Here is a 24,632-nt window from a genome sequence, read left to right on the forward strand (position 1 = left end):
ACAATTTGCGCGTGCTGCATGCTTCTGTTCCCGAGAGGAACCACAACACCTTTTACATACAAAATAACTAATAACCCTAAGTGAAGGTCAGCAGTTTACATAACAGCAAACAAACATTTTAAATAGAACAGAACATTTGCACATACTGGTAGTTCTACACAAAATTATTTAAATAAAATTACTTAATTTTAAAGATAACCAAAGAGATTATATGACAAAGACAAAACATATAATTTACTCATATTGTACATATTACAGAGATTACACTTCCTACAATCTAAAAGACATCAAAGTTTTTAACAGAGAAAAGAAGAAACACTCTCATGGTATTGATTCAGTCCAACAAATTTTACAGAAACTCAGCGCTATAACATTAAACAAAACAAAAGGCAAAATAAATCAGTACAGCATTAGAGCTATGGTGTTACAAACTTTACTTTTGTTTTTGACCAAACTTATTTCACCTACTTGTTTTAAGTGTCTTCAGTGGTCTACAAAGTAATTTAAAGAAATAATTATTTGCTTAACTGTAAGCATTTTCCTTTGAGAGATGCTAGGTTTCATTGCAGCACTTCTTGGCGAACTTTTTGTTCACCTTATTAACAAGTAAAGGATATAGTATTAATACTGACTCTTATGTACAGGGGTTGGACAAAAATATGGAAACACCTCAAGAACTGCATGCTTATTTATTTATTTATTTATGTATTTCATGTCCCGTAGATCCTGGAAGTGAGTGAATCGCAAGGATATGGAACATGTCAAATTGTACATAGTTCAAGCATAACTTATATAAATACATACAATAAAGATACAATGTAAATAAAATCAATAGACAACAGCACAATCAATAAAGAGAAAATTGTTTTTCACATATTAAGGATAAGTAATATATATATATATATATATATATATATGATATGGAATTTGTCTGATTGTACAGACCTTAAACATATCTTACATAAATGCAACAAAAAGATAGAATGTAAATAAGATACCAACTAAACAACAGCACATTCAATTAACAGAAAGTTTTTGTTTCACATGTTAAGCATGAGTAATGTATAATTTTCATATGCCTATTCAAAACAAAATTAATTACACCATTTATACAACACTTGTAAGTTTAGTGATTATATACATTTTCTTTCAAAAAAAAAAAAAAAAAAAAAAAAAAGAAAGAAAAAAGTGTGTGAAATCTTATGGGACTTAACTGCTAAGGTCATACACACCCATGCCCGAGGGAGGAACCTCTGCCGGTACCAGCCGCACAGTCCATGACTGCAGCCCATTAGACCACTCGACTAATCCCGTGCGGCTTTTCTTCCACATATTTATCAATTGTATAAAAAGATTTCTCTATCAGGTACTCCTTGAGAGTTTATTTGAATGCTGGCAATCTATTGTTAAGGCATTTGATATGTGGTGGGAGAGCACTAAACAGCTTAATACTGGAGTACTAAGCTCCTTTTTGAACAATAGTGAGACTTTTCAATTCAATGTGCAGACTGTTTTTGGTGCTTGTGTTATAGTTATGAAATTGGCTGTTATCTTTGTGGATATAAGGGTTATTACAGACAAAGGTCAACAAAGAAAAGATATACTGTGAGGCGGTGGTAAGGATCCCCATCTTTCGAAACAAGCATCTACAAGAGTGTCTGTGATGGACACCACTCATTATTCTGATGGCTTTTTTTTTGTGCAGTGAAAATTTTCTTTGCGAGTGGTTGGTTCCCCCAGAATACAATAGCATATGACATCAATGAATGAAAATAGCCGAAGTAAGAAGCCTTAATGGTATCTTCGTCAGCCACTGAAGCAATAAACCGTCGTGCAAATATTGCTGAGCTAAGTGTTTTGTAAAGATGAAGAATGTGTGTCGACCAATTACATTTGCTGTCTATATAAGCAACCAGGAATTTTGTAACCTCAACTTTTTGTATTGCTTGATCTCTACACTTAACGTTAATTTCTTCCAGATTTCTTTGTGGAGTATGGAATCTCATATAAAGGGTTTTATCTGTATTCAATGAGAGGCCATTTGAAGAAAACCAATTTACTATATCATTTAAAACTTCATTTATAGTTTGTTCAAGATTATTGTCTGTAAAATCATCAATTAGAATTGTAGTGTCATCTGCAAAACGAGTAAATTTACTCTTTGTATCAGAACAAAGTGGGAGATCATTAATGAAGATGAGAAGCAGCAGTGGACCCAAAACAGAGCCTTGTGACACACCACAACTTACTGTGCCCCACTCAGATGAGGCAGGTTCTCCGGATGTGCCATTCAGCATTGCAGTCTGCTTTCAGTCCTTTAGGTATAACTGGAACCATGAACCAATGGTACCACCCAAACCATAATTTTCCGCTTTTTTTAAAAGAATTAGATGGTTTACACAATCAAAGGCTTTAGAGAGATCACAAAAACACCTACTGGAGACTTTTTTTGTTCATGGCTTCCAGAACTTGATTGGTGAAAGAGAATATTGCTTGTTCTGTACAAAGACCTACACAAAAACCAAACTGACTTTTGTTTAGAATATTGTGGAAGCTGAGATGTTTGACAATCAACCTGTGCATCAGTTTTTCAAGAATTTTTGGAAAGATAGTTAAAAGGAAGATTGGGCGATAATTTGTAACATTGTCTTTCTCACCTTTTTTAAAGAGTGGTATCACTACAGCTAGTTTTAGCCTGTCAGGGACAATTCCTTCTTGCAGCGATGTGTTGAATATGTTGCATAAGACTGGACTTACATATTTATAGCAACATTTCAATATTTTACAGGAAATATTGTCCACACCTACAGACCTATTATTTTTTAATGAAGTAATAATTCGTTCAATCTCTTTTACTTTAACATGAGATAAGGATACCTGTGGGGGTCTATTGCTGATAGCTTTCTGTAGAAGAGCCAATGACTCATCCACAGAACCTTTACAGCCTGTATTCTCTGCTGCTGACAAAAAGTGCCTGTTGAAGATTTCTGCAACCGTTTCAGGTTTCTTCACAATATTAGTACCTTGTTTAAGTTCTATGGGTGTCCTGTTCCCTGTTTTTTTGCCCATTTCCCACTTTATTACATTCCAGGTTGTTTTTATTTTGTTGTCAGACTTATCAATTTCAGACTTAATGCACATATTTTTTGACTTATTTATTACATTCTTTAGGATGCTGCAGTAAAGTTTGTAGTGCTGACATTTTTTTTTTTTTTTTTGGATCATTACAAGTTCTGAGGGAATTATATAGCATCCTCTTTGTTCTGCAGGATGTTTTTATCCGTGCAGTGATCCATGACTTATTGATAGTGCTTACATGACTGTTTCTAATTATTTTTTTTTAAGGAAAAGTGGCTTCAAAAATAGACATAAATTCATTTAGAAATGTATTATATTTTTTGTTCACATCTGCTTCATTGAAAACTGGACTCCAATCTATCTTTTGCAGGCTGTTGTTGAAAATTTTGATGGTTTCATCATTTATTATTCCAAAAGATTTCCAAGAATTCTCAGAACCGTTGCACAGATTGATGTCAGTGAAAGTACGCAACTGACCTCCATGATCAGAAAGGCCAAGAATTGGACATACACTGATCTTGTTGACTCTTGACTTATCCATAAATATATTGTCAATCAGACTTTGACAGTTCTCGGTAACTCTACTTGTAAAATTTACTACTGTCATCAGATTATAAGAATCAACTAGATGTTCTAGCATTGCTTTCATTTAGGAAATCTACATTGAAATCACCTGTAATTATTAGATCCTTAGATGCTGAGTACACTTGGGATAAGACAGAATCTAACTGCCTCAGGAACACATTAGTGTTCCCTGAGGGAGCTGTGCATAGTGCTAACACTACAACCGTACGGTCACTTATAGTTATTCCTACACCACATATTTCAATATCTTGTTCAATACAGTGACTCTTTAAATCTAATGTGGTATATGATATGTTAGTTTAAATATATACTACTCCACCATTATTCATGATAGATCTACAGTAATGTGCAGCTAGACAGTAACCACTGAGCTGTAACATTTCAACATCTCTCATGTGGTGTTCACTAAAGCATAGAACATCAGCATTGTTTACCTCTTGTAGGTCATCTAAAAGAACAGAAATTTCGTTAACTTTGTTTGTAAGTCCTCCTACATCATGGTGGAAAATTGTCATAGCTTTCGTATTTGCTGAGAGTGGTTGCTTTCGCCTAAAAAAGTACTTGTGGGGTTAGAGACAGTAGGCTCATTGTTAACAGCTTCGCTGAAATTCTGAACTTGAAAATTAGTCTGATGTGATTGCTGGAGCCATTTAAGGGGAATAGGCTCCGAGTGGGGAGATATTTTGTTGATTTCTTCCATGAATGCTGCATGTAAAAGAGTACCTAGTGCTTGTTTACCTGACCTGTTAAGGTGCATACCATGTCTGGTAAACAACTCTCTTTGAAAATTACTCGTATCTACAACACAAGTATTGCTAAATTGTTTGCAAGTCTTCACTAATTTAGAGTTCATTTGAATAACAGCTTCATTTACACAGGATTGTGGGATTAAGTTGTGTCTCTTTGGAATATTCACAACAAATACCATAGAATGCTGAAGAGTCGTTAATTTCCCCTTGAGTGATCGTGTAACATCAAAACCTTCATTGCAGGCTACATTGTTCGAACCACCTATTATAATCGTGTAATCGTTTTTTACTCTTTCAGGATCACAGCCTGCTATGACTTCCTGAATTTTCACACCAGGTTTCATGATTCCACAAACATTAGCACTATTAAAACTGTTTTTTACAATTTCGGCCATACCTCTTCCATGACTGTCGGCAAAAATATGAACACGCTCTGTTTTATTCTCAGCATAAATTTCACTTCTTGCTGCTGGTAGTTCAGACTTCAGCAAATCAAATGTAACTTTTTTACGACAATTTACATTTTTTGGAACGTTATACAAGGTCACTTTAAGATTCGAATTCACACATTTTGGAACGTTTGCCAAGGTCACTTTAACATTCGAATTTAGCTTCAGTTCTGAGTCATTCACTGGAATACGTTTACTAGAATAGAGTATATTAAATTTGTTTACATTCTCAAACCTCGTATCATTTACTGTCAGTGGCATTTTTGCGCCTAATGCATTCCATTTGGTGGATACTTTCTTCCATTCTTCCAAATTGTCAGCACTCTTTTTTGGTAGATGCTTGAACATAAATGTAGATGCTAGCCAAGCCTGCAAGCTGCATTGTTGTATTGACCACAAACAGCACCTGTGCAGTGTCCTAAATACAATGCAGGTGTCAGCCATGCTCAGAATACTTTTCTGTGTAATTATGAATGTATTATGTCAGAGCTAAGTGAATTTGAATGTGGGCAAATTGTTGGTGCGCATATGGTGGGCACTTATATAACCAAGGGGGTCAAAGTGTTTGGTATTTCAATAGGTACTATATTAGCGATTTATACTGGATACCGGGAAAGTGGAACAAACATCATCTATGAACTCAACAACACAGACAAAAGTGTGTGTTGAGTGATTGTGGCAGATGGTCATTAAAAGGGATTGTGATGAAAAATAAGAGGGCAACAGCTGCAGAACTGAGTATTGGGCTCATAAACCCTGTCAGTACCAAAACAACATGAAGGGAACTCAATAAGCAGGGAATTGCAGGCTGAGCTGGAATTTTCAAAACCGCTCATCACTGATGCACATCTGTGTAACGCGAAAACATTGTGCTGAAGCCATAAAACCTGGACTGTGAAGCAATAGAAGAAAGTTGTTTGGTTGGATGAGTCTTGTTTCACTCTGTTTCCAACTTCTGGCTGACTTTATGTCCTAAGAGTGAAACATGGCTGGGGTTCAGTGTTTGATTTGGGCAGCCTTACCTTGATATTTCATGGGCCCCATGGTTACTGTGCACAGTGGCATTACTGCCAAGGATTATGTGATAGTATAAATGATCAGGTCCATCCCAAGGTACAATGTTTATTCCCCAGAGGTGATCCTGTGCCCAAGATGACAGGACCAATGTTCACACAGCTCACATAATTGAAGACTGGTTTTATGAGCATGAGGATGAATCTCCTCTGGCCACCACTGTCACCAGATTGCAATTTAATGAGCATTTGTCTACTATGGAGAGGAGGGTGAGTGATCTCTAACCACCTTCGTCATCATAATTACCTGAATGTGCCACTACCTTTCACGAAGAATTGTGTAAGATCTCCTTGGAAACCATACAGGAGATGAATGAAAGCTGTTTCGAATGCCAGTGTGTTTTCTACAGTGTATTATGTATGATAATGTGTTGTGTTGTGTTTTCGGTGTTTCCATATCTTTTTCAATGCCTATTTGTCCATTTGCTCTTCTAGAACACTTCTGCACTCAAACTTTTGTGACAAAAGTTTGCACTTTATAGCAAATAACAAACCTTGTGCCAGTATTCTAGCAGATTTAAGAAAAATAAACTACAAGCTGAACAGAGACAATTTAGCACAGATGTAATGTGAAAATCTTAACAGGAGGCTGCACCATGGAAATCACAAATCTGCTCAAGAGTCACGCATAAGCCCGTAGCCAGCCAGAGTGAATTATCAATAAAGGAAGAAGCCAAATCGGAGTCTAGTCCAGTCACACTCGCAACTGAGTCCAAGTAGATGATAATACTACAGAGACAGAAACAAACTGACCAGCTCTCAGTGCGCATTTAGTCCAACAGCTGAAAGTTCTACACACTGCATTGAGCAGTGGTACTGCCGGTGTCAAAGGCTCACTTGTAGCACCAATGTTATTTCCATCTTTTTCAGTGCACCCTCAGAATCATCGTAATCTCACTATGTATAAAGTGATCTTGTAAAATCTTCTACTGAGGGAAAAGATATACTTTCCTAGAAAATAATTACTGTATTTGATGTGAATAAGTCAGGTCCAAAATTTTTATTGAATAATTGATTTTAAAGTCATTGGGATATGTTTTTTTATTTGCACATATCCTAGTATTTACTGAAAGATCAATATTTGTTATGCACTACCTCTACCTATACATTGTCTTGCTTGTAATTATGGTGTTTATTGTTTCAAAAAATGTTCACAAGATCAATTGTTCACCATAAGTTTTATGGTATTAGGCATTATTAAATTTTAATAGATTTCAGAGATTGAGAGTTAATACATCGAGAATGATACAGTTACATTTATTCAAAACTGTTAGTGTGCTGATGTAATTAATATTCATACTATTAATGTTTTCTTTCAGACTTCAGAATGGCAGAAAAGCAGTGATTGTTGTTGATGGACCATCATGTCTTAAAACAATATATGGTCAGCTAAACTGGACATGTGGTGGCCAATATAAGCAGTTTAAGGAGGAATGCATTAAATTTGTGAAGTTATTTGAAGACCAAGATATAAAATTAGTTTTCTTCTTTGATGGTCCAGCACTAAATTCAAAAAGAGAAACTTTGACTGAACGAAGAAGAAAAGATAAGGAGGCTGATAGAAGGTTCTTTTACTGGTTGGATAGTAATCATGCACATCTTTATCAGCATCCCAACTGGATGAAGAAGCCTACAGGCCTTCATTATTATGCCAGATATATTTTTCAACACTTTTGTGGCTGTGAGGTAGGAAACAGAAACATTAAAGTTATAATTATTTGTATTTCACTTTGATCATTTAATTTTGCTTACTAACATAAAATTATACAAGTGGTCATTTAATCAGAGCTCTGAACAGTGTCAGCTTGAGTCATATGTTTCATGTGATTTGCCTGTGTTGTCTCACCAACATTAATTAAAAAGAAAATTCAAAGCAGGAACATAAATCGATTAAAACATATTTATGTGTCACAGAGAATAGTCAACATTATTGACAATTTAAGAGGACATAAGTCAGTATTAGTCTTTTGAATAAAAATTAGTGAGTATGAAGCAATAACATTATTATTTTATTTGCCATATTATCTGGAACTTTTTCAAGCACAGCTTCCTGACCAAGAACTGCAATCTGTTCAATCTATTGGATTGTTTATTTTTAACATACAAGGCTTAGTAGCTCATTCAGTTATGTACAGATCTACAAAGCATAAGTCTTCATTGGTTCCAGGAAATCCTGGTTCTTAAGGTGACTTTAATCTCTGGAAAACCTTTACATATGTGATAAATGCCAGAAAATACCCTACCTTGCAATCCATACTCAAATTTATGGCCTACAAACACCTGAGTGAGCTAGCCACAGATTAGAATATGAACCTCGTATTTTGTTGTAAATATCCTTAAAGGTAATAACTGCTTTTCTTAAAAGATCAGAAAGATTATTGTTTAAGCTATGAAGAATAAAACATTCAAACTGTGTGTTACCAATGTGAGTATATCCAGCTTACAGCTAAATTACACTTCTTGTAGAGCATTTCAGTTTAGCCACCACTGTTGATTACTTTATTGTGCTTTTTTATGAATGGAGAGTTTTAAAGAAATCTGATGATTTAAACTATCTGCAATTGAAACTTATCATGTGCATATGAGTTTGAATATGACATATGTTTGTGAAAATGAAATCAGATGTGTTTCATGGCATTATTTCTCAGCACAAAATTACTCCCAGGTGTTAAATCATTGATCACTGTGATGGGCCTTAAAACATTAATAGCTGTGACCATGGAGGCACAGGTGGAATGTACTTGTAACCTCAAGAGGGAAGGTGGACACATAACTATGCTGCGGATCCATAGAAACTAAACACAGTACAACTCTCTTTCATTTGTTTTATATTGTCATGTCAGAATTGCAATCAAGCTCAAATCTGAAGTCATAGTCGTCAATGAAGTACAACACTTAGAACTGAAAGCATGTTTATTACTGACACCAACATACAGCCAGAACAGAACTGAACTCCAGGTCAGGGAGTGCAGATATTTATACAAATATTAAATGTTCCAGAAATTGCTCGTATTTGTTCAGCCATTGAACATTCCAGAAATCCATGAATGGTAGATACTAAATAACAAATAATTGCTGGTGGTTGGGTTTAAACTGGTGACTCTCAGCCTCCCAGCCAGCCAGCGATGCTAACCGCAGCACCACACTACATGCACCACAGCTCGTGGCAATATTAGAAAGAACTCTCATGTTGGTGTCATTGTTTTACAACAAAGATATAACATCCTGCATGGCTTTAATGTGAGTGATTTTTTTTTAGTGAGATGAATGGGTTCTTAGGAGGCACACTTCCCAGCATTCGTTTACCTCTACATGTACAGCCATACTCTGCAAACCTCTGTGAAGTGTATCACAGAAGGTACTTCCCATTGTCTCAGTTATTAGTGCTTTTTTCCATTCCAATCATATATGGAATAATGACTGTTTAAATGCCTGTATGTGTGCTCTACTTAATCTAATATTGTCCTCAAGATACCTATGGGAGTGATACATAGTGACAACCTGACTTCACGGGTCATTAGTGTGTACCATATTATCGTGATTTTACTCTATGTGACAATGCCATTCATGGCTATATAGGGTGAAGAAAAAATTCCGCACTTGGTGGCTGGCATGTGATTCCTCATTCCAGTTCTATAAAAAAGTGTATTCAGCAAAACCCAGTCCTCCCATTAGGTTTAATAGAAATGCGATTTAAAAAATGAGGCTCTGGCAACACTATAACATTTGTTTGATGTCTAGGCTTATCTTCACAGAGCCGGTACATACACTATGAGATCAAAAGTATCCAGACACCCCCAAAAACATACGTTTTTTATATTAGGTGCATTGTGCTGCCACCTACTACCAGGTACTCCATATCAGTGACCTCAATAGTCATTTGACACCGTGAGACAGCAGAATGGGGCACTATGCAGAACTCATGGACTTTGAACGTGGTCAGGTGATTGGGTGTCACTTGTGTCATACATCTGTATGCGTGATTTCCACGCTCCTAAGCATCCCTAGGTCCACTGTTTCCAATGTGATAGTGAAGTGGAAATGTGAAGGGACACATACAGCACAAATGCATACAGGCCGACCTCGTCTGTTGACTGACAGAGACTACCGACAGTTGAAGAGGGTCGTAATGTGTAATAGGCAGACATCTACCCAGACCATCACACAGGAATTCCAAACTGCATCAGGATCCACTGCAAGTACTATGACAGGTAGGTAGGAAATGAGAAAATTTGGATTTTAGGGTTGAGCGGCTGCTCATAAAGCCACACATCATGCCGGTGAATGCCGAACGACACCTTGCTTGGTGTAAGGAGCATAAACATTGGATGAGTGAATAGTGGAAAAACATTTTGTGGAGTAACGAATCATGGTACACAATGTGGTGATCCAATGGCATGGTGTGGGTATGGCGAATGACCAGTAAATGTCATCTGCCAGCGTATGTAGTGCTGACAGTAAAATTTGGAGGCAGTGGTGTTATGGTGCAGTCATGTTTTTCATGGAGGGGGCTTGCACCCCTTCTTGTTTTGCATGGCACTGTCACAGCTGAGGCCTACATTGATGTTTTAAGCACCTCCTTGCTTCCCACTGTTGAAGAGCAATTCGGAGATGGCAATTGCATCTTTCAACATGACCGAGTAACTGTTCATAATGCACAGCCTGTGGTGGAGTGGTTACACAACAGTAACATCCCTGTAATGGACTGGCCTGCACTGAATCCTGACCTGAATCCTATCGAGCACGTTTAGGATGTTTTGGAACACTGGCTTCATGCCAGGCCTCACCGACTGATGTCGATACCTCTCCTCAGTGCAGCACTCCATGAAGAATGGGCTGCCATTCCTCAAGGAACCTTCCAGCACCTTCCTGCGAGAGTGGAAGCTATCATCAAAGTTAAGGGTGGGCTAACACCATATTGAATTGCAGCATTACCAATGGAGGATGCCACGAACTTGTAAGTCATTTTCAGCCAGGTGTCCAGATACTTTTGATCACATAGTGTACATGTATGAGCAACGTGCACTTTAGAGAAGGTGTTCAAACCGACCACTTTGCATTTGCAAACACTTTGCCCCTGTGAACCACATGGCTGTGGCATTTTGCTGTATGGATCTTATTACTGACACTCAGAAATAGTGGAATAGGTATAACCTTTTGTAGAAGGGCACTAAGTGCCTAAAACTGGTAAAAAAATTAAATTTCTTTAATGCAGTTGGTTTCTTATTATTTCGTTTCAAACGACTACAGATGCTGAGGATGGATACAATACTAATATCACAGGTACTTCACCGATGTGCTTGGTGAACTGTTTCAAGAATCATGTCCTCTGTTTATGGAGTATGTCTAGTCCTTGGATGACCTGTGCCCATTACTTGTGGGCGAAGATTACCAGTTTCCTGGAGGCGTTGCTCCAGCTGATGGAAAACATTCTTATCCGGATGGTGCATGTGAGGATACTGTTCAGAATATGCACAAGCAGCAGTTTCAGCTTGGTTATTGGGTGTGCCTAGCATCAAAACATACTGACATATTCATTGTTTGTGTACTCTATCAGGAAGATGTCCTACATGAACTTAATAGGTTAAGTTATGGTTGTGTACTGTGTGGTTAGTAGACACATGCGGCCCACTGTTATGTGATAGGCTATTGCCACATGACAAAATGATGTTCTGCTTATAAATGATGAGAACTAGGGAATGGACGTCTAAACAATAAAAAAAGAAACTTGACATTCGAAGCATAGGTGCATGTTGGATGAGGGTTTCATGTTCCAGCAGTCTGCTTAGTGAGCTACAAAGGCTGGCAGGGAAGTGCAGGGTGATACACATTCCTCTGTACATTTTGATTCCCTGCATGTTGTGACAGTACTGCCAGCACCTTGTTTTCATACATACGTTCAAAATGCACAAGATCTGATTTTGCTAGATAAACATTTGTCCTGAATCTGGCTGAGGAATTGCGTGCTGATCTTCCATGCAGCATTTTTTCTTCACCCTGTAGATTTATATGCTTACTCTGTTAACTTCATGAAGACAGATCAGTCTGAAGATGGTCATAATGATTGAAACTGGTAACTGAATAAATAAATATTTGTGATCAGGGACTTGTGGTATTTACAAAATGTCAGAACATGAGATCATGGTCACCTAGTGACTATGTTGCCCCTCATCATAGGGGTCAATGCAGTATATTCCTAGAGTCATAATTTAAAGATGGTTCTCGAAACTTTGTAACGTGGCTTTCTCAAGACAATTTACGTCTGTCATCTAGTGTCTCCCAGCTAACTTTCTTTTGCATCTCTGACATTTTCCCATGGGTCAAACAAACTTAAGAACGTTCGTGCAGCCCTGCTCTGTACAATTTTTGTATGTCCATCCTTTTGGCAGGAAGTCTCCGGGATGACGGCTGTTTACTATTGTGACAAATTAAAACACCTACAGCCATCCTTATGATTTTATTTTATATTGTTGCAACCAGTTTCAATGCTTCAGTGTGTCAGCTTCAGGCTGTTGTTGACATGATCGCTATATACATCACATCAGTTGCCAGCATTACTGGATACGCAGATAATGTGTCAGCACTCCAACCATCAACTGCCAACTGCCAACTCACAGTTGATGGTTGGAGTGCTGACACATTATCTGCGTATCCAGTAATTCTGGCAACTGATGTGATATATGTAGGGATCATATCAGCAACAGCCTGAAGATGATGCATTGAATCGTTGACTGATTGCAACAAAATAAAATAAAATCATAAGGATGGCTGCAGGTGTTTTATTTTGTCACAATAGTAAACGGCTGTCGTCCCAGAGACCTCCTGCCAACTACCAACTCACAGTTGATGGTTGGAGTGATGACACATTATCTGTGTATCCAGTAATGCTAGCAACTGATGTGGTATACCAGGTGATCAGAAAGTCAGTATAAATTTGAAAACTTAATAAACCACAGAATAATGTAGATAGAGAGTTAAAAATTGACACACATGCTTGGAATGACATGGGGTTTCATTAGGAAAAAAAAAAGTTCACAAAATGTCTGAAGATGGCGCTGGACAGCAAAACATCAGTGACTGCACATGACAATTGTGTATAAAAGGAGCTGTAATGAGCGAGAGTATCAGATGCGCCAGCAGTCGCAGGATGTTGTCGTCACCTGAAAAGGCGCTTTTAGTGAAGCTTTATTATCAGAATGGGGAATGTGCTAGTTCAGCGTTATGATGCTATCGCCATAGGAAGGGGTTTCGAACAGGTAAAGGTCCGTTGACAAACGCAGCTGTGGCGAAAATGATTTCGAAGTTTGAAGCCACGGGTTGTTTAGACAATAGACCCTGTAGTGGCCGACCGAGTGCAAGGCGTAATGCTGCTGAGACAGTTCAGGAAGAAATGGAGACTGTAGCGAGTTTGTCTAAGCACGGGGAAGTCAGCGCTCGTGCAGTCGCACGTCGCACCGGCATTCCACAACTAATGTTTGGTTGGCACTTTGGCGTACCCTCTGATGCTATCCGTAAAAAAACCATCGGCATCATGAACTGTTACCAGGTGATTTAGTGAAGCGGAGGGCATTTGCGGTGTGGGCGTTTCAAAAGATGGCGGAAGATGATGATTGGTTGAGTAACGTGTTGTGGACCGACTACGCTCATTTCATGCTCCGAGGGTCTTTCAACACCCACAACTGCAGAATTTGGGCTACCGAAAATCCTAGAACTGTCGTGGAAACTCCATTGCATGGCGAGAAAGTCACAGTATGGGTTGGATTTACCACGTCTACCATTGTTGGGGCTTTTTTCTTTGAGGAAATGCGTGATTCTGGTTTTGTAACTGCTACCATGACGAGTAAGAGGTACGCCAATATGTTACAGAATTGCATCATTCCCAGCCTGGCTGATAAACGCCTGCTGGAACGTACGATGTTTATGCAGGATGGCGCTCCACCCCATATTGCTAGACACATGAAAGATCTCTTGCGCGCGTTGTTTGGTGACGATCGTGTGCTCAGCCACCACTTTCGTCATGCTTTTCCTCCCAGGTCCCCAGACCTCAGTCCATGCGATTATTGGCTTTGGGGTTACCTGAAGTCGCAAGTGTATCGTGATCGACTGACATCTCTAGGGATGCTGAAAGACAACATCCGATGCCAGTGCCTCACCATAACCCCGGACATGCTTTACAGTGCTGTTCACAACATTATTCCTCGACTACAGCTATTGTTGAGGAATGATGGTGGACATATTGAGCATTTAATGTAAAGAACATCATCTTTGCTTTGTCTTACTTTGTTATGCTAATTATTGCTATTCTGGTCAGGTGAAGCACCATCTGTCGGATATTTTTTGAACTTTTATATTTTTTTGGTTCTAATAAAACCCCATGTCAATCCAAGCATGTGTGTCAATTTGTACCTCTCTATCTACATTATTCCATGATTTATTCAGTTTTCAAATTTATACTGACTTTTTGATCACCCGGTATATAGGGATCATATCAACAACAGCCTGAAGATGATGCATTGAAGTGTTGAAACTGGTTGTGACAAAATAAAATAAAATCATAAGGATGGCTGTAGGTGTTTTATTTTCTCACTTCTCTGTACACGTTCAACATCTATTTAATGTTTAACATTTGTGTGAAACCTCAACTGTGATCAGTTAATCCTGCCATTTAGGATTCTATTTGTGTTCATCAGACTCATTGAATCTTAGTTAACTCATTGAGATGACTGATGAATAAAAATATACACAGTTGTGAGAAATTTTATGGTACATTACCGAGTATTTGTTAAAATACCCTGAGATGACAAAAGTCAAGGGATAACTCCTGATATTCTGTCAGAGCTTATTTGCCCGAAGTTGTGCAGCAACTTGATGTGGAATGAAATCAACAAGTCATCAGAAGTCCCCTGCAGAAATACTGTCATGCTGCCTCTATTGCTGTGCATAGTTGCGAAAGTGTTGCCAGTGCAATATTTTGTGCACAAACTGACCATTTGATTACATGCCATAAATGTTCATTCGGTGACCAAATCATTTGCTAGAATTATCCAAAATGTTCCTCAAACCAATCATGAACAGTTGTGGCTCGATGGCTTCATTGGGTCTGCACCACACTTGAACCCTACAATCACCTCTTACCAACTGAAATCAGGACTAATCTGACCAGGCCATGGTTCTCCAACTGTTTAGGGATATGTTTGCCATACATCCCACATTGGTTTCTGTGGTTATTTCAAGCAGTGTTGCTTGTCTGTTAACACTGACAACTCTATGCAAATACTGCTGTTCTCAGTCGTTATGTGAAAGCCATCAGCCACTGCGTTGTCCTTGGTGAGAGGTAATGCCTGAAATTTGGTATTCCAGCACACTGTTGACATTGTGGATTTCAGGCTATTGAATTTCCTAATGATTTCTGAAATGGAATGTCCCATGCATCTCCAACTACCATTCCTCGTTCAGAGTCTTTTAATTCCCGTTGTACAGCCATAATGTCATCAGAAACCTTTTGACATGAATCACCATAGTGGAAATGACAGCTCTACCAATGCACTGTCCTTTTATACCTTGTGTACACAGTACTGCTGCGATCTATATATGTACATATCACTATCCCATGACTTGTCGCCTCAGTGTAAGTCAACTATAGTAACTGTGGATATGTATGCCAGAATGTTATTAATGTGATAAAAAGATAACCTGGAACACAAATAAAAAGTGTCTCATTGTGCAGTCACAAGTGTTAATAAATGTTTTAAGAACCTTGAAGTCAAACAGCTCTGTAATGGATCACTTTATTTTAATGTGGCCACAAATATGGACAGGGAAAAATGTGATGTAGCTGTAAAAGATCTTGGACTATCAGACCATCTCTGTCAAATAACAAAAGTAAAGTCAGGCATAGAATCATTGCCTAAACTATGAGCATACAAATTGATATCTATCAGAAATCAAAATAAAAGCTTTTTCAAAATAACTAGAAAAACAAAGCTGGGATGAAGTGTATAAGGAAATCAATGTGAATATGAAAGTCTCTAAATTCTCCACATTGTTTAAATTGAACTTTGAAAAGGCATTTTGAAAAGTATGCATGTCTGTATCAACATCTCACCAAAACAGATGGATAACAACAGGTATTAAGAAGTCCTCCCAAACACTTAAGTACCTCAGTTCCGTGAAAAAGATTCACAATGATCCAGAATTCTTAAATTTCTATCATAGATACAAAAAGATCTATAAGAAGGTGCTGATTGCTGCAAAAAAGTCATTTAATGACAAAATAATATATAATGCAGCGAATAAAAGCAAAGCAGTCTGGGCTGTTATAAAAAAGGAAACGGGGAGAGGAAAATAAACGCAGAATAACATACTGCTAAGGGAGAGGAATAAAGTAATAAATGATCCACAGCACTCAGCAAACTATGTAAATGGACATTTTTCAAGTATTGCAGAGAAGTTACAGCAAAAATCCCCCCGAACAAATGTAACACCTGTAAATAATGTTGCACTAAATACAATGATGTTACTTCCAACCACAGAGAATGAAGTCAGTAAAACAATTCAAAAACTAAAAAATAAAAAGTCAGTAGGCTTAGATGAAATACCAATGGGTGTACTGAAACAATGCACAGGGATTATATAAGGCCCCTTAACAAATATAATAAATGAATCCTTCACATCAGGGACATTTCCAGAGCAGTTCAAACAGGCAAGAGTTGCACCTTTGCTTAAGAAAGGTAATGCAGAAGACAGAGAAAATTACCAGCCCATTTCCATGCTGTCAGCATTCTCAAAAATAATAGAAGCAATTATGAAAGACAGATTAATGAATTACCGGAATAAATACAGTCATTTACGTGAATCACAATTTGGTTTCTAAGGCGTTTGATACAGTCGACCACAAGATTCTATTAAACAAATTAGAAGCATTAGGAATAAGAGGGGTAGCTAACGACTGGTTTCAATCATACCTAACAGATAAGGTACAAAGAGTAGAGATGACACATACTTCAAATAGATCCAAACATTTACTAAAACACTTATCAGAACCAAAATACATTCATATAGGGGTTCCACAAGGTAGCATATTAGGACCAATACTGTTCCTGATATACATCAATGACTTTCCCAGTAGTATTACTCATGGTGAAAAAATCCGCTTTGCTGATAACAGCAATATTATAGTCACTGAGAAAACAAGAGAACTCCTTGCCGAGAAAGCAAATGAAACTCTCAAGGAAGTTTATGATTGGTCAATAAGCAATAAAGTGACAGTGAACATAAAGAAAACTAATACCGTGAATTTCAGTTTGAATAGGAAAAATGACAATGTTCAATAAAATGTAGATGGCACCTCTATAGACTGTGTAACAAATTCAAAATTTCTAGGAATGAATATTGATTCTCAGTTGAAGTGGTGTGAACACACAAAGGTACTTGCAAACAGAATGTCATCAGCAAGTTATGCCCTTGGAATCCTATCATCAGTGTGTAACATGCAGTGTCTTTTAGTTACATATTATTCATATGTACACTAAGTTGTTAGCTATGGAATTCTTTTTTGGGGAACAAATGCACAAAATATGAACACAATTTTCAAACTCCAGAAAAGAGCCATAACAATAATAACCAAAAATATTAGTTGAGCTCATTGTAAAGATCTGTTCAGAACACTGGGGATTTTAACTGCTCCATGTGAATACATTTACCAGTCAGTTGTACACATCAAAAATAACATTGGTAATTACTGCACAAACACCTCTGTCCATGACCATGCAACAAGAGATAGACTCAACTTACATTTACCAAGAAAAAATAAACATAAAACTCAAAACAGCATTTCCTACCAAGGAATAAAGCTGTACAATAAATTACCAAAAGAGATGAAAGAAATTGCCAAAATATACTTATTTAAAAATGCAGCTAAAAAGTAGCTGTTATGCAATACATTTTATACATTAAAGGATTACTTGGGGTTTGATAAACAATGTTATACAAATAAATAATAATAATAATGATTATAAAATATCCAACATTCCACATAACACCTTCAATTTATGTTTTTTCTTTCTTTTTTTCCTTTCTAGAAATACTTACCCCCAAGCTATGCATAGCACAATACTAACACCTCTTCCTCTTTCTGAGCTTAACATCTCACTCATTATGAAGGGATGCTGACTCAGTTTTTCAGGATAGCAGATGGGAAGTTGCGGTACAGAAAATGACTCAGAGATCACCAGTGTGTGTGTGTGTGTGTGTGTGTGTGTGTGTGTGTGTAGTGAGCGAAGCGTTATGAAACAATGTGTGTATAATGTGTGCAGTGATTGATAGAGAGATATGAGTGAACAATGTGGCATTACATTATTTAATAAGTTATTTGTAAAGAAGTATTGTACACCAGAAGTAAATCTAATGATTGTCTCTAACTAGAAGTCTGTAAATATATGTATATATGAATTAGCTTATTTTAAATTGATCTAAATTTGTAAATACTTTGACATGTGCTATGTCCTTGTAAAAAGAGATCTACGGATGAATAAAGCTACTGCTACTACTACTACTACTACTACTACTACTACTACTACTACTGTAAAAAGAGATCTACGGATGAATAAAGCTACTACTACTACTACTACTACTACTACTAACTGGAACACATGAAGTACATCATCTATTTTAAAACAGACTTCTTAATAACAGTGTGGCACAACTACTGTGTCTTCAGCAAGGCTTATTTTATTAAACTGCAGGACTACATAACAACTGATACTACTGTAATAAAGTGCACTAGGAAGATAATCAACATCCAAATACAATGCAATGTTGCAGATGACAGAGATTTATTCATGTTGCAGTGACAAATAGTGATAACCTCTTCATGAAACCCCTCTAATCGAGAAGATTATGTTCATCCCCACAATTCGGAGCAGACAGTGCCTATCATTTATGAAGTCAAAACAAAATTCCATACTTCATATTAAAAAGTTCTTTCTGTTTACTAATATATGTGTCAGGATGGGTTAAGGAGTGTAAGTGAGCATCCAGGACTGATCGTGTTCGCTCTAGCATATAAAATGAAAAAGAGTTGCCAAAAAATGGAGATTTATTCTCCTTCTCAATTCTATGGGGTAAATTTGGTCTGTCGTCTACTATGACCATGGAGTGGACCACGGTATGGTAGGAGGGCTGGTAGACAAGAGAGCTATCCTCTGCTGTGGCCACTGTCTCGCCAGCCAACCTGCACACCCCACAAGACCAATCCCTGCTCTCTCATTCGTTGGCTTTGAACCTTTTGAAAGTATTACTTGCTCGGCATCCCGAAACGTGTTCCTAGCTGAGCAGAACTGAGCATGGGATCCATCCATGGTGCTGTGGAGCTGTCGAGTCTGATAATCAAGAAATACGTAACTGTTGAAATGGCTACTTGGAAGTTGGTGGACATTTAATGTTTTAAGAAAGGGGCACTTATCCTAATGGAGAATGTAAACCAAATGTTAAAAACATACTAGGCACATGGGGTACAAAGTTCCAGTATTGCAATAATTCATGTTGACAAGTATTAGTTCTTGAAGCGTCTTGCTTAACGATTTTGTTTAAATAGTTACTTCTGAAATAAGCGAAGTTGTTGGAGTTGGTGCAGTGGCCTGTTGTCAATTAGGCGTCATTGCGAGCATGCTAGTGGCAGTCAGCAGCGCTATAGCTGAGCGAGCCCATGGCTACATGGGCACCATGATAAGATCCTAGTGTCAAGGCTGACATGCAGCAAATGGGTTGGCTACCGGTGACTGCAACACTCATGGGCGGGAGTTGCATAGTAGGGGTTCGAGTAATTTACAATTTATAAAAGGTGGGCAGAAAAGCAATAATGACTGTCATTAGAAATACAACAATTTGCCATTAAAAGTTTGATTACAAAAGAAATGAATTAAAGAAACTTTACAGAATACATAATAATTAGTAAACACTTGATGTCTAAAGTTAACAAATAAAGATAGGTTTTCCGTTTACAAATCTGGTCTGATTAGACATGCAGTACAACTGGACTAATAACTAAAAATAGAATTCATATCTTAACCTAAAGGAGGGCCATGCCTATAAAATGACATTTTTAACCCTGATATTCACCAGCTGGTTGGGGATCTGGTACAACCTGCGGTGCTGGCTCATGTGATTTACTGTAGCCATATTTATATGAAATCAATACAATAAAGTCAATGACAAGTAGAGCTAATGGTACAGGTGTATCACTCAGAATAGCTACTCATCTGTAATAATTTTGAATGTGCCATTCAGCAGGGTGTGCGGTAGCACAGTCAAGAGAAATTTGTCCATGCTCCTTGGCTAGGTGTTTATTGATGGATTCTAAGAGGTGACATAAGATGTGTTGGATAATGTCAGAGAATTATATAGTTGTGGCAAGGCGACTCGCACTTCAGTTAGGAATGGCAGCAAAGGTGTAAGGCTAATGTTATAGATATAAACTAAATGTGTTGAGAGCTTAACACAAAGGAATATTGAACAAAAGACCACTGCCAACTAAAGCGACCTAAAAAATCTGGGAAATTGCAGTGAGTTGATAACAAATCAAAAATACAGTAGTGGCCTGATGTACAAAATGCAATAAGCTGTTGCTAACAGGGCAAACCAGGGTTAGTACACTGTCAGAACAATAAGAGTGCAAGATGGAGTAGGGGTTTCCTCTAGGAATAATACAAGTTCACAGTTCCTCAACCAGTGTTGAGTGACATTTTAGGACACATGTAGTAATTGTTATGCGTACATAAAAATGCATGATGGCATGCAGTTGATGGTCTTTACTGAGTATTAGAGTGTCACTAGTTTGCCAAAGTATATGTTTCTGAATTGTAAGCCAGGCACTGCGAACAGATGTAACTGGTAACACTCAAATTCACAGTTGGCACAGATAATTGGTAATAATATCTGTGCATGCAGCATGCTAGTGGACTGCAACAAATGTACTTGAGCACCTGAATAATAGTGAGATAAAGTGGATTCCCAAATGGGGTACATCATTTGCATGGGTGGTATCAAGTGGAATGAGATATTAGTAACAGTGCGCAAAAACATCTTTTCGGGTAGTAAATTGAAACTGAGTTTTTGTTGTAGGCCTAATTGAATAATAGTATGTAGCGTATTGATATGCAGTTGAAGCGCATGTGTTTTATAGTAAGATTTGTGGAGTTATGGTCATTTCTAAAGAAGATGTTATATTCATTAAGTCTTAGTTTACAATGACTAAGTCATACTGTACTGAATTCTTAAGTTCTTCTTATTTTTGTTGTAGTTCAGTGGCTATGTAATGGATTTGTTGGGTGGAGGATAAAAAATTATTTTCAATGTGATCAAGATGGACCTGTTGACGTACGAGAATCTTGTGATTTTTGTTGGAAAGAGTAGGCACTGTCTTTTGCCCGCCCAATAAAACACAAGCATTATTGGGAAGTGTCAAAGATGATCTCGGTTTGCGGAAGGCCGGCATGTACCAGATTCCCTGTGAGTGTGGGAAGACTTACATTGGACAGACAGTGCGCACAATCGAGGATTGTTGCCGATAACATCAGAGGCACACTCGACTTATGTGCCCCAACAAGTCGGCAGTCACAGAGCACTGTTTGTCCGAAAATCAAGAAATGGACTGCCAACATACCAGGGTCTTGGCACAGACATCTAAATACTGGGACAGCATCGCTAGAGAGGCTATCAAAATTCATACCAGGGACAGACTCATCAACAGAGATTGCGGCTATAACCTCAGCAAGGCATGGGAACCAGCACTGAGTCTAATTAAAAAGAGGCTCAGCAAAGAAAACAAATGAGTGTCCAGGGTGGATGAGGCAGTTACACCGACGCCACCACAGACGCCGACGCCAGCCTCTCAGTGACCGCCGATGCGCAGCCGCAGGCACGGACCGCGGAGAGAACGCCTCGCGGGGGAAGCGGGTTTAGGACGGACACCCGCCCTCAGGAGCTCAGTTCATCAGTGCACCTGACGATGGCAACATGTCTGATCACTGAAATATTGTGCCCGTTGGACCCTATGGACCGGCAGTACACCTGTGGACTGTTCGAGCGAGAAATACGCTGGGATAAGTTGAAGAATCACATCAGTATTTATAAGTGTTAAGTTTGGTTGTGTTATATTCTTAAAAGCTTGCTCGTGACAATATAAATCTCTTATTCAAATCATTTGTAGCTGACACCATCAGGTAGACCTGCAGTGTACATATAGTACTCAAACAAAGTGTAAAATACTGGTGTAATGATGTACAGATGTTTCACTTAAATGTGTGGTTCTTGGCACATTCATAATATTGAGATACAATGAAGTAATCATATACTCATTTGTGTTGCAGGTTATTTGTTGTTAATACTCATAAGTGTGGGTACAGTATAAGTTTGAGATTTCCATGCTCGTATAGCTTTAACATTTTGTTACATAGCAATTAACTGGAAATAAATGTTAGACTGAAATCTAGCACAATATCAGATACCTAACTTCAGTGTCAGGTCTTCCTGTAGGAAGGCCGACTCGATAAAATTCAGCCATTATTCTCCAAAAGTGTTCGAGGTGTAGCACAAGGAGGAGTTTCTGATAAATCCTGTAACAGAGTGTAATTTTTAGTCTTTTAATGTATTTAATTGTCAGATGTGACTTGTGAGTATGTATTCCTGAGTGATGGTTATTGGTAAGCATTTCAGAGGCCTTTTACAGTGTCTTACATCTGTTCCTAGTGGCAAAAATGTTGTGTAAACTAAATACTTCGTATATACCTCACAGAGGTCTTTTGTCTTACATGACTTATGAATGTAATGACCTTGTAATTACTTAGTCTTTTCTACTTGAAGTCTCCCCAACCATGACCAGGAACAATTGATTGGAAAATGCTAGGCTGTGTAACTCCGAGATTACTCTTTCAAAAGCACAGTTGCGCTTTCATGCTTTCCTGCAATTGGCATGATTTTGCCACAACTGCAAAATCTGTTGCTATGTCTTCCATTTAACATTTATCCTCATTTACTACTGTTAATTATAAAGTTATTTCTCTCTGCTCTGGCTGCTAATTTTCAAAACTATGACTAATGTATAACATGACACATACAAACACATATGATCATAAACACGAAAAGAACAAGAAAATTGGCCGGCCGTGGTGGCCAAGCGGTTCTAGGCGCTTCAGTCCGGAACCGCGCGATTGCTACGGTCGCAGGTTCGAATCCTGCCTCGGGTATGGATGTGTGTGATGTCCTTAGGTTAGTTAGGTTTAAGTAGTTCTAAGTTCTAGTGGACTGATGACCTCAGATGTTGAGTCCTATAGTGCTCAGAGCCATTTTTTTTTAACAAGAAAATTCTTAATGTATACAGGGGGTAGCAATGCGTCTCCTTGGCAGTTGTCACGGTCCTCCCAGTACATTGCATAAATAAAACTTCCAGTAAACTTCATTCAGCAATAACGTTGGCATTTTTGCTCTCTTATCGAATGTATTTAGTCCCAGGAGCGTTGTGCTATAAGGGTGCTTATTTTGTGTTGTCTTTTGTCACTGTAGGCTTGTACCACAGGAAGTAAGGAGAGGATGTGTGTTGATGGCTGGTATCCTCTTTCTATAACACAAACAGCATGCATGTATTAACTGGGTTCTTTATTTATCAGAACAGAAAATTACTTAACTCAAGATAGTCCAGGTGTTGTGGTACAAGCTCTTTGTAATAGACCATATTAGCCTCACTGCTGGTGAAGTACAAGTTCACTGTGTACACTACTCAGGTTGCTATGTGCTGCCTGTGACTGTCTGCAACTGCAAGTGACTGGGCTACGACTGATGTCTCGGTGACTCACTGCATGACAGACTGGAATTGACTGTGATTGAGGCCTCTGGTCCATGGCGGCGATCTAAATACTAGGAGCCAAGAGGGCATTTGTGGCGCATTTCTTGCAAGTCTGTCTTTGGCCTCTATTGATCTTCTCGCAACCTCTGTATCTCTGTGTCACCTGGTGTGCTGGCGACAGCTTACGCCAGTACATCCCCCCCCCCCCCCCCCCCGCCCGAAATGCCTCACCGTTGTCATGTTGTGAGGCTGCAAATGACAACAGGGAGGTTGACAGGGTGCTGGATGTAAAGATGAGCCAGGAGCTGTAGCTGTGGAGGATGGCGTACTCCCGCCCATACCCCACCAACTGGCTTGTGAGGCAACAGGAACATCCTCCAAAAAACTGCTTCCAGGGCATATGTCCAGACCTGAGATCATGTCCTGGGGCAATGATGGTGACAGAGAAGGTGGTGGCAGGACCAGGTCCATGGGATCGGCGGGAGGGATTGGGGGGGGGGGGGGGGGGGAAGGGGGGTGCATCATCCATCCGCTTCTCCTGGAGTGCCATGGTGGCACCAGCAGATGGCTGTGAAGGCTGCGCAGTCCCATGAAACCATGAATCAGAGGTAAGACAAGCAGCAGAATCATGGGGCAAATGACATGCTCGAATTTTGTTCTGGTGGCGGCGCTGCAAACCATTGGGACTTGCAATCAAATACATATAAGAGCCAACGCGTTCCTGGATAATGCCTCTTTCCCAGTGCCCAAGGTTGCCATAAACCCTGAAAAGAACAAAATCGCACAGCGCAAAACGATACTTGTGGACCATTGACGGCGCCAGATGCTGTAATGGGTGTAGCAAGTGTAGCAGCATCTG

General features: G+C 38.6%; 1 protein-coding gene across 3 annotated transcripts in view; it reads left to right on the forward strand.

The window, feature by feature from the left end:
* The window catches only part of LOC126248333 (constitutive coactivator of peroxisome proliferator-activated receptor gamma-like), a 725,840-nt gene that overhangs the window by 243,138 nt on the left and 458,070 nt on the right, over positions 1–24,632 (forward strand). For all 3 annotated transcript variants that reach the window (XM_049949229.1, XM_049949228.1, XM_049949230.1), the window contains one exon: positions 7,254–7,620. In XM_049949229.1, the coding sequence (XP_049805186.1) occupies positions 7,254–7,620 (367 nt within the window). The remainder of the gene's footprint in view (positions 1–7,253; positions 7,621–24,632) is intronic.

This window comes from Schistocerca nitens, chromosome 3, assembly GCF_023898315.1.
Source record: "Schistocerca nitens isolate TAMUIC-IGC-003100 chromosome 3, iqSchNite1.1, whole genome shotgun sequence".
Taxonomy (NCBI): Eukaryota; Metazoa; Arthropoda; class Insecta; order Orthoptera; family Acrididae; genus Schistocerca; species Schistocerca nitens.